An 11,130-nucleotide genomic window follows, 5' to 3' on the forward strand; every position below is an offset into this window, starting at 1 on the left:
CCAGCAGATAGTGATAACCATAACCAGATTTGCGACCACATAAGAGTGCAGCTTTGGGGAGCAGGTTTACGGCGCACGAGGAAAACGAGCTAAGGGTCTTTCCTCCTCTGCTCCGTCGCGGCTGTCGTGAAATTGTTATTTTTTGTGTATTGTACGGAGCTATGTACGAGGGCCCCCGAAGCCGCATCAGCCTGTCCCGCGGCGCGGAAGCACGTGCACGGCTTTCCCCTCCAAATGACACTCCGCTCACATACATACATACATACTTTACTTATCAACATATATACCAACATATACGCAAAGGTCGCGCATGCCGGCATCCGGTCATTTACGTATTGTGTGTACTGCAGTACGGCCGTTGTGGGGACTGCAACAGGTCATATATCCGTTTTGTTGGGCTTCATTCGGTTTTAGGTTGGTGCAGGGCCCCGGCTGGGCCCGGTATGTATCTGTCTGTCTGTCTGTCTGTCTAGCGGGATTGAGGTTGCAGGAGAAAATTGCTGTGCCCCGTCCACACTCGCGGACGGGGCAGGAGGGCTGCGGCGAGGTTTTGCAACCCGTTGGTCCGCCTCCTGCAAAGAGGTGGAAGGGGAGGGAGGGGGAAGGGGAAGGCCAGGGACGGGAAGGGAAGGGCTATTGACGGGTGGTCGCCGCAGCTGAAGCGGTATGTCGTATGGTCCGTGAAGACGAAGAACTGCTACAGGTCTTATAGCGGCGCCCCATCGCACAATGTGTGGGACATCGGTGACAAAGGAGTCGTATACATGTCGTATACATCCAACTACGCCTGAGCCTTGTGTCGTACTACATGTGCCAACTTCAGCACGCTGGACCGCCCGGGTGGCTTCGGTTGATGTCCAGTTTATAAGTTATTTCGTTTTGCTGTGACGGTGATATGGATATATGCACATACGTGCGTGCAGCCATAGGCATTTCCTGGACCCGGTGGGCACTGGGTTGAGGGCCCTTGCGCCGTTTTGGTTCCCCAGCGGGGCCGAAGAGAGGGGAGGGGGCGAAGTGTCAAATAGGGGAAAGAGAAGGACGCAACGGACTTCCGCTGCGACCCAGGATTCATCTCCATCACGCAAAGCCGGAGGAACTGCTGCTGGCTGGCTGGTAGGAGGGAAAGAGGGCGGGCGAATGAACAAACGAAGCGAAAGGACCCCGATTGGAGGGGGACGTGGCAAAGCCAACCCAACCTTCTTTCGTTTGCATTTTCAGGGCATGTGGGCTTGCGTGCGCGGGTATGTATGTATGTATGTATGTATGTGCTGGGTTCCGTATTACGACGCTCCCAGGGCGGTAAGCGGACGTGATGGCATCATCCCTTCGGTGGCCCTTTCATCCCGGGGCAGAGGGGGAGGGAGGTCGTGTATGCACGTTGAGGCGCGTGTCGATGATGACGGTGACGATGATCATGATCATGATCATCTTAAAGAGGAAAGGGGTCGCGTACGGCATCGTCCTTTCGTACGGCGTTCATGGACGAGCAGCGGATCACACTCTCGCGCTCGCTTCCCACCTCGCCGCCCGGTGGGCCACACCACCACATCCACGGCACCGCACCTCAGCACCTGTATTATGAATTCCGTGGTGACCTCCCTCCTGACGTCCTTTCTGACTGAGACGCACATTCATTTATCGCGCGGGGGGACGGGGGACAAGAAGTATAACATTCAATCCACCGTCACCCCCATCCGTCGCGCATCTTGCGCCCTAAGATACAACATTTTTCCTGGATTGTCCTCTCCCCCTAAATCCCCAACTTGCCAAGGCTCTTGGCCAGCCAACCAGCCAGCCGGGGCTCCTCCGTGTCCGGCCGCGGCTTTTTCTGTCCTTTTTGGTTGTTTATGAATGTCTGTCTGTGAAGACCGGCACAACCAAGAGATGATAGAAGAAACCGTGTTCGGAGGTGTTTTATGCCGTACAATTACGACGGCCGTACACGGGGACTGCGCGATATCCTGTCATCTCACACATTCGCATTGTCGCACGAGGGCTCGCTGCGGGTGGTGGCGCTGCCGCCGCATTGTGCCGCAGCTGCCTGTGCCTTTGCGCCGTGAAGAAGAGCTGCAATGCGGCACTAAAGATGCTCGCGGAAGAAGAATGAGGAGGAGAGCGGCAATTGCTACGGGTTTCATTTCACACGCAGGGCGCCGTTGTGTGATGTTGATGTTGACGTTGGAAACACGCTGTGTGGTCTGTACGGAGAGAGAGGATCCACCCCGAGATCTCGAGGGGGCGGGCTCGGGGCCCGAGACACTTGACACCGGCCTGTCAACCGGAAAATCAGAGAAGTTGTTTCCGCCAAGAAAGGCGCCAAAAATGCGCCTCGGACAAAAGCCATGATGCTGAATTCGTTCTTATCATCGAGATCTTGCCGCTGTTTTCCCTTAAGGGTTTAGCAGTAGAGTACAAGTAGCAGTACCAGCACATGGCGGCCGTAAAAAAGCGCGCTGTTTATATTTTAAGTATTAATTGATGACTCTTCCCCGCCAGGCACAGTTATGCGCCGCGTTCGTTGTCGGCCTTATGGTGTGTGTGTATGTATGTATGTATGTGCGTTCAATGACGACTCCCGAGTTGGGGTTTCCGTGCGGTGAAGGCATTGTTGCAGTACGGCACTGCAGGGCAGTGATGTCCTCAAAGTGTCGCATGGATTCGGTTATATTGACACACCTGCGAGCCTACCGAGCAGGAGGGCGGGTTGGAGTTGACGCAGCCGCCGTTGATCTGGGGACAAATTCCACTGGACGATGCTGGTGCGGTGGCGGTGGCGGTGGCGGTGGCGGTGGCGGTGGCGGTGGCGGTGGCTGAACTTGAAAAAGTCCCTTCACTTCGGAAAAGTCGGCACTCACACATGGGTGATGAGAAGGACGAGGAGGTTGAGGGTGGCGCCCTAGACATCGGGGGGAAGGTGCTAGGGGGACTGCCAGCATGCTAATGGCCACGGGTGGAGTTGTTATACCCCCCACTACTTCACACAAAAAAGACGTTACCGCATCCATGTATATGCACCTTGGCACGACAATTGTTGACTTAGATACGACGGAGCGAAGCGATCGGAGTCTCTAAGTCTGGTTCTGTGCGACTGTTGTACAACCGTATTGGAATGGCGAGTATTAATTGCTTCAGCTCTTTCGTTTCAGGCATTCTGCCTTTCACTCAGTAGAGCTTCAGCTTGTAGCTTTTTTGCATTCTGCAGTGTAAGGGCCCTTGGCAGCTTGTCTCCTTGTTTTCCGTCTCTACCAATCTTTGCAAGGTCAGCCAGCTTGTTCGAGTTGACACAGCCATGAGAATACGGTTATGGGAGACAGGAGCACAGAAAGGCCTACACAACTGTCACCTAGGAAGACTCGTTCCGGCGTGCGCCCGCGTGTGTAACTCGGGGTGGAGGCGAAACACACACAATGGTGCGAAGGAGGCCTCCGGCACGTTAAGCTTACCGATGCGCATATAATCTATATCTGTATGTGTACATAAACAGTGTTGCATGCTGTTCACAGGTTCATGGCTTTTGCTTATCAGATATTTTGAGCCCGGTGCTTGCCTGGCGTTCCGCCTGCCTTGTTGTTTTGTTGTGCTGCTGCTGCTCTCGACTTCCCGACTGGCGGCGGGTTCAGCGGGTCAGTGCTGGCGGAGGCCAGGCCCCCCCACCGAAGATGGGTCCCGCACAGGCTTGGGTTTGAGGGGCAAAACCCTAAATCAATTAAAAAAAGCTGTTTTATTTGCGTCTTACAGTCGTCGCCATCGGTCAACATCAGAGTAACTTCGATGGGCGTGTTGTTGGTTTCCAGCTCTTCACATCTCGGGCATCCATTACTAATACGACGTTACGGCAGTACTGCGGATCCAAAAGTTCGTACGCGTCCCGTACATCCAAAGCAACCTAGTCACAACAACAACCTCTGGCGCTTGCGCCGCATTGGACATACATACGTCCGTACAGATATACATATAAATGGACATACACACAACTCTGGAGGGGCCAGTGCAAAGATCCCTAACATCCCAAAATCTCGCTCAGCTAGAACTCTTCGGTGTTCTGTTTTCGCCCCAGAGACATACATACATCGTCAAACATTCCGGGGCCTGCCGTACCATTGCCGTACCGGCCTCTTATGGCTACCGCAACCGCTTCCCCGTTACCCCCACTTTCTGAGGGGAGGAGGGGGGGCTGTACCGACTAAGGCAACGGAAATAACGGTGGATTTCCACACACAGCTAATCCCGCCTCAACCCACCCCATACACATACACATACGTACATACAGGCCTACACAGGCGTATGAACAGGCAAGCATACACACGTGCATGCAGGCATACGCTACTGCTAATACGATTGATGTATTATGAATGCTAATGTTCCGTACATGTTGATTACGGCGTGGAATACCCCAGTCCACAAGCTGCCTCCTTAGCGCCGCCACACGCACACGCACACCGATATGAACTGGCATCCGTTACGGATGTGCCCCTGCTCGCAACAGGCACAAACACTCAACAACAACAACAACAGCACCATGCACATGCCTGCATACGTACAGACATACAGACACACGAAGATTTTCTGGCTCTGCACGCAGTGCGCTTGGCTTGCAGTACAGTGGGAACGCCGTACGTGTTGCAATATAGTCCTTCTGGGATTCAGCAGCGACAGCGGCGATTGCGCGCGCGTGCTGTGATGCGTTGGGCGATTATGCAGAAATAACATTTCTCAGACAGACAGACAGACAGACAGACAGACAGACGAAATGCTTAACCGCAAACTGCCGCGGCGCTCTCGGCCCCGCAGACAGCGCCGGACTGCCATCCCCCCCACCCTCGCCGTCTCCCCCCCACCGCCAACCCGCCAACAACGCGGTTAGAAACACCAGTCTGACCCAGGCTCATGATTGCCTCCCCCCTAGGCAATCAGGTACTACCCCCACCCCCGGGAGCGGCCGCTTCATCCGGGCCAGCGAGCAGCCCCTCTGTGAACGTGTGGTTGGGGTGGGGGTTCCGAGTGGAAAAGGGGGATGAGGAATGGATGGGAGGGGATGTACTAAAAAAACCCGAGGTGACACAGGGCGGCCGCTCCTCAACCCCCTCACCCGCCTCACCCCCCTCACCCGCCTCACCCCTATCACCCGCCTCACCCCTATCACCCGCCTCATCCCCCTCACCAGAGTCTCCGGGTCCGCACGGTTCTCATCGGAGACCCCCGTGCCCTTCCCCTCGGGGGGGAAAGGGGGGGGGGAGTATTTCCGCATGTGGTCGTGATGCCGATCGGTGAGTCGGCGATACACAGCGCCACATGCGCCCTTCCCCTTTCTCCCCCCCCCCCCCACCGCCCCCTCCGCCTCCTTTTTCGCTAAGGCGTTTCCAGACGCCACAACGACCGCCACGTCATTCCGCAATACAAGAGATGGACAGAAATGGTAATCAAAAGAGGGGAGAAATCCATTCCTCGTTAGCGGCCGGGTTTGAACCGGTGAAGTATAAACTCTTTCGAGTAGAAACTGTTGGATAAGCATCAGCATGCTTTTCCTACCTCAACAAAAATAACCAGTTGTAGCAGCAACAGTACCAGGAGTAGCATTAGCAGTAGCAGTATCTGAACGAGCGGCATATCCATTTAGGGACAACGGTACGGGCGGTGAGCCCCCGGGGCCATACTCGCTGTGTCAGACGTAAATGGTTCACCACAGAAAACGGAGGAGAGGGGGCGTATGTAACTGGTTGACCCCTTCCAATATGCAAGAGAGAGTGTTTTAAAACCTGGGCAACGAAAAATGTCAAACCCGGCATTCCATATCTTAAACCCTGGCCATCATCTTGGCAACTTGCGGCGGAACACGTAGTACGGCAATCACCGAAGGAACCCGCAATTTATGAGGGTCACCGGTATCATCAGCAATTCGAGACACGCGTGTATAAAGATAAACAGACAGACGCACATATGCATATACAATGCACCTACATAAAATGTTCCATTTGCCTACATGCCAACATTCATCATATCTCGTCATCAATTTCATAAATTACGTCACGTCCCAGCAGATCCGTACAATCCTGTACACATTGGCCGTACATGACAGTGCCAGGACAGACCTCAGCGACTCCGCATAAAGGTTCACTCGCCCACGTCGGCGCCGACCTGTGGGTCAGTAACTCCGCGAACGACAGTGCCGCCACCGCCCGCGGCCATGCCAGACGGTCGCGTCGCCAGCAAGCCGCTGCCGACGGCGGCGCCTGACGGTCGAGGTGTCAATGAGCCGCCGACGGCGGCGCCTGACGGTCGAGGTGTCAATGAGCCGCCGACGGCGGCGCCTGACGGCCGAGGTGTCAATGAGCCGCCGACGGCGGCGCCTGACAGTCGAGGTGTCAATGAGCCGCCGACGGCGGCGCCTGACAGTCGAGGTGTCAATAAGCCGCCGACGGCAGCGCCTGACGGTCGAGGTGTCAATAAGCCGCCGACGGCGGCGCCTGACGGTCGAGGTGTCAATGAGCCTGTCGACGTCAGCAACGATGCACGCTGTACGGCGGCTGCAGATGCGCTCATGCGGACCGCATTGCTTCGCATAAATGCCTGCGCAAGTGGAGGTCAAGCCGGGAAGCCGGCGGCATTCGATGTTTCCGGTGTCTTTCCATCCCGTCAGCGGTTCGGTATTTAGCTTGTTGCGCTACACGACACACTGCACCACCACCCAACGACCCACCTACCTTGGTTGCAGAAGCGGCGGCGCCGCCGCCGCCGCGCAATGGCAGCGCAGCCGACGACTCGCCATCTCGCGGTGACGTGATGCTCCGCCGCGGTCGACGCCCAGAAAGTGATCCCACACGTAGCGGACCGCCGACTCTGTACAGCATCTCCAGACGCGGTGTCGTACAGCTGCGCTTCGGCAGCTGGTCCAGCAAGGCCGCAGCGCCTCCGACGCCGCCCGCGGCCCGGGCGGCGCCCTCGGGCAGCAAATGCGGCGCCGTCTCCGTTTCATTTCCCAGCCACACATACGTATGCATAAGGCCCTTCCCCTTCACCTGGGTGGGGTAGGGCGAGAGACAAACACACATACATGCGTACTGCGATCCAGTCTTCTTCTTCTGCCTGGAAAGAGGAGTTTAAACCCTTGGGAGGTTGCTGGAGGGTGCGAGGGAATGCGCGCAGGCCTACTGCCCTACCCTACCCTACCCCACCCTACCCTACCCTACCCCACCCCGAAACCCCGCGTCTGTATAGGGTGCAACCACCTCTCAGCCCCCCTCCCTCCCTCACCCTCCCCACTCACCTCCACTCCCCCCGTGGGCCGCCACATCTCCTTGCTAAGCAGCTGCCGACAGTCCTCACTCACGTGAATGGTACCTGGCTCGGCAGTGCTCTCCATGCGGCTAGCTGCGCGCACACACAGACGTACATACACAAAGTACAAATCGCATGCGTATAAATACATGTATGCATGCATACATACATACATACATACAAAGCGCAAGTTAAAACAAAGGCCGCACGAGTACGACGTGATCAATAAAACCCCACCCTCCATGTCAGAGGGTGTCGTACGGGATGAGAAGGTCTCATCCCTGGTCTCACCCCGCCCCACTGCTCTTCAAATCACTCACTTTCTCACTCACTTTCTCACTGACTCACTGACTCACCTGTATTGACAGTATCGCCAAACAAACAGAAACGCGGCATGCGGGTGCCCACCACACCAGAGACCTGGGAGCGGGGATGAGGGAGCGGGGGGGGGATTTGTGGAAAGGTGGACGACGGGAGGGGGAAGGGGAGAGGGGGAAATCGAGTCAAGAAGTTCGCCGTCGGCATCCAAATATACCTGTGTTGTTAAAATGTATATGTAATTGTTGTTCAAACATATCTTACGTAGATGTGTGGGTATGCATGTATTTCAATGATTGCGGTTAGCCGCGACGAAGGTAAACTTTTTACCAAAGTGACGTATGTTTGTGTGTGCTAGTTACAGTGGGCTCCAGACTCACGTGTTAGAATTTTCCAGTAAAGCTGTGGACGTAGCTTCAATCACCTTCAAGAAGATGTTCATTAGAACGTAATAACATGTAAATAAACATCATCCGGTTTGTAGTTTTCCAAACTTCTCCATAGCGCATTAATTTAATGTTAGCAAACTCATTATTTCAGGGACCATCAACCTCTGTATAATTATACTTTTTTTCTTTACTTGTTTCTTTATTTTTCCAGAACCAAGTCGCTCATGTGCTGCCTGCTGATCAGTCGTAATGATGCTTCTTCAATTAGAAAGTTCAATTTGAAAGGTCGACCCGGGTTCAAATCCGCCTGCCGGCTCCTCGGGTGTTTGAGGAGTGATGAAATGGGAAGTGGCCCCCCATCTTATGGACGGTGTAGGACGTGATAATATCAACTTGCGAGCTGACCAGAAACTAAGTTGATGCGCCGTTGATCCGCTAGATTTGGTTGGATGCTGGTGGTGAGTTGCCGAACCCAACGAATACATTCTGAAGTCGGATGGGGTGACGGATTAGGGTGCCCCTCTAGCAGGGGAGAGCAGGGACTGCCCCGGGAAAGGGGGCCGCTGGCGAAGTTAACCACCCTGTAACAACATACATATAAGAGCCATGAAGTTGAGCTGTGATGCCAAGAGCCCATAGACATAAGCGGCCGCTGTAGCGGCGAAGGGCGATCAGGTGTGTGTGTATGTATGTGTGTGTGTGTGCGTCAGTGTGTGCGTCAGTGTGTGTGTGTTCGCGGCCTCTTAGTGGCCCCCAAAGGCACCAAATCCGTACACACACACGCATACACACACACAGACTGACGCCGCAATGAAAAGGCACGTCTGCGGGAGGCCCCTCCTCCGAAACCAGTACCTAATTCCACCCCCTGGATCTCACCACGGGCCCAGAATGGATCCCGATTCGGATCTTGAGCGGCTCCCCCGTGTTGGGCAGCTGCATGCTACCCGCCTCACGAAGCATTGCCTGAGGTTGGTTGGGAGGTTGGTTGGGTTGGGGGTGGGGAGGAATGGGAGGTAAGGAGGGGCCAGAGGGGGCTCGGAAAGTCACGGAAGACCGGCGCCCTTCCCCCACCCAAATGAAAATGTACAGTCGACTGCCTATATGGGTGCTTTTGGGGGGAAAGACGAACCACGAACGAGTGAAGCTGCTGCCAGGGTAAGAGTTTTTTGGGGGAGGGGATACGACGACGAAGCACAGACGATATACGGGTACTCCAGGAGAAGACAAACACTGCATCAGGAATATTCACTGACCCATGATGACGTGAACAGGGAGGTGTCGGCGAGGGTCGACGAGGGGGACATAGAGAGCGGTTGCGGAACGGAAAACTAGCTTGTCAAGTCCCAAGTCCCAAGTCCAAAGAAGGCAGAAGGGTAAAAAAGCGAAAAGGACTACCCAGCCGCCGAGGTGAAAGGAAAGTCTTTTAAAAAGACGCAGCAGGAAAGCAAACGAAACCGTAGTGGTGTAAAGTGTAGAACTAGAGGCGCCAAAGAAAGGAGGAGGGTTTCTGCCTAGCTAGGATAATATCCACCCTTCCCATACCCCTTACCTGCCTACCTGCCTGCCTGCCCGGGCTCACCTTTGCAAAGCTCATGACTCGTACGGCATGCAGGGGGTCTACCGCGCCGGGGCCGTGTACGGAAGCAAACCCCTCTTCGTCCTTCCGAATAAGGCCCCCCGCCACCATGTAGCAGTCGCCGATGGTCTCCACCTGGGGCCCCAACGGGGGGGGCGGAGGGGGGGAAGAGGGAGGGGAGGGGGAACATGGAGAGGGGAAAACGGAGGAGGAGAGGGGCGGAGGTACGAGCATGTCCCGGTACGACAAGGCATGGCACAGCTTCCCCCGGTGCAGCAGCAGCAATAGCATTAGCTGCTTCATGAGTATGGTCCGTGTGCCCTGATCTCCTCCTTCCCCCCACCTCCTGGAGATGGGTGCGAGGGGCGGAGGATGTGATCCGGCCCGCGAATCAACCCGCCTGTACGACCCGCCACTTCCCCCTCAAGACAACTGCCGTACAAACACAGCCGCTGTCCACGTTCCCTCTTACCCTTCCCCCGCCCGCCCCATGCGCAGCCCTACCTTATACACGCCGTACACGTCCAGCAGAGTGTCAAATCGGTTGTAGAGTTCGTTGAGGAAGCTCATGACCACCTCCGGCTCGACCTCCTTACACACTGGGGGAAGATAAGGGGGGCCGGAGATTTCGGGATGTGTGTGTATGTGTGTATGTGTGTGTATGGAAGGGGGAGGAATTGGTAGGTTGGTGGGGCCATTCCACGTACTCGGGCATTCACAGACGTGTTGAGGCATCCTCCCACCACCCGACTGCCCAGATACCCCCCTCCCCCCACCTGGGGGGTAGACCCCCCTGGTACGTAGGTGGGTATAGACCTCTGCAAGGTCCTACAGGCTGCGCGTGTGTGTATGTGTGTATGTATGTGTGTATGTACGTGTGTGTATGTACGTGTGTGTTTGTGTGTATGTATGTGCGTCCACGTAACGCGATTGTGCGGGCGCAACGATGCCGCAGCGACCTGCAGGCGGACCTCTTCCCGTCTTTCCCCCTCCCCCAAATCCGCCTGTATGATAAGGCTCCTCCCTCTCCCTCTTCCTGAGGCCTGAAGCCACCATTACTCCTATTAATTCCTAAACAGCCTCCCCCTTGCCCCCCTCCCGCTCCTTCCCCCGTCCTCCCCCCTCCCGCCCTCCTTCCCCCTCCACACACTCCTATACGCACTCTCGTACACCCAAGGCAGTCAGCCAGTCGGGCCTTACAGGGGGGCCCCGGTCCCCCCAGTGTGGTGCAGCTACGTGCGAGGCTACGTGCGCAGCTACCCCTCAAAACACGCACTCACTGCTGGTGAAGCCCTTGATGTCGGCGAACAGAATGGCCACTGCGTCGTGTTTGGTCGCCAGCTTGCCGACGTCCCGCCTGAACATGTGGAAGGCGCACGTGGGTCGCTGGGCGGCTGCAGCGGCGTCCACGGCCATGTGCTCCAACACGTGGCGGGGGAAGATCTGGACTTGTGGGGGAGGCGGGGGGAAGAGAGGGACAAGGGGAGGGGGAAAGGGGGAGAGGGGGAGTTTGCGTTCCCGCCTTGTCAGAAAGTCTGGTTTCGCCGCGGAGTTAATACGGTGCAC

The 11,130-nt window shown here is 56.1% G+C and overlaps 3 protein-coding genes across 3 annotated transcripts; all 3 read right to left on the minus strand.

Moving 5' to 3' along the window:
• Window positions 1-1,679: 1,679 nt before the first annotated feature.
• On the minus strand, window positions 1,680-5,610 carry VOLCADRAFT_106662 (uncharacterized protein; the record flags this gene model as incomplete). Its single annotated transcript, XM_002955087.1, has 5 exons — window positions 1,680-2,083; window positions 2,680-2,853; window positions 4,931-4,972; window positions 5,165-5,215; window positions 5,533-5,610. 5 exons carry the CDS (start codon window positions 5,608-5,610, stop codon window positions 1,973-1,975), a joined length of 456 nt encoding a protein of 151 aa, XP_002955133.1. The 3' UTR covers window positions 1,680-1,972.
• Window positions 5,611-6,255: 645 nt separating this feature from the next.
• VOLCADRAFT_36736 (uncharacterized protein) lies at window positions 6,256-6,486 on the minus strand (the record flags this gene model as incomplete). Its single annotated transcript, XM_002955088.1, has 1 exon — window positions 6,256-6,486. A coding segment is annotated over one exon (231 nt), but the record flags the coding sequence as incomplete, so codon positions are not given.
• A 700-nt stretch (window positions 6,487-7,186) lies between these two features.
• cyc22 (guanylyl and adenylyl cyclase family member) lies at window positions 7,187-10,929 on the minus strand (the record flags this gene model as incomplete). Its single annotated transcript, XM_002955089.1, has 6 exons — window positions 7,187-7,371; window positions 7,635-7,698; window positions 8,865-8,921; window positions 9,568-9,699; window positions 10,069-10,155; window positions 10,837-10,929. 6 exons carry the CDS (start codon window positions 10,927-10,929, stop codon window positions 7,187-7,189), a joined length of 618 nt encoding a protein of 205 aa, XP_002955135.1.
• Between the last annotated feature and the right edge of the window lie 201 nt (window positions 10,930-11,130).

This window comes from Volvox carteri (assembly GCF_000143455.1).
Source record: "Volvox carteri f. nagariensis unplaced genomic scaffold VOLCAscaffold_48, whole genome shotgun sequence".
Lineage (NCBI taxonomy): Eukaryota > Viridiplantae > Chlorophyta > Chlorophyceae > Chlamydomonadales > Volvocaceae > Volvox > Volvox carteri.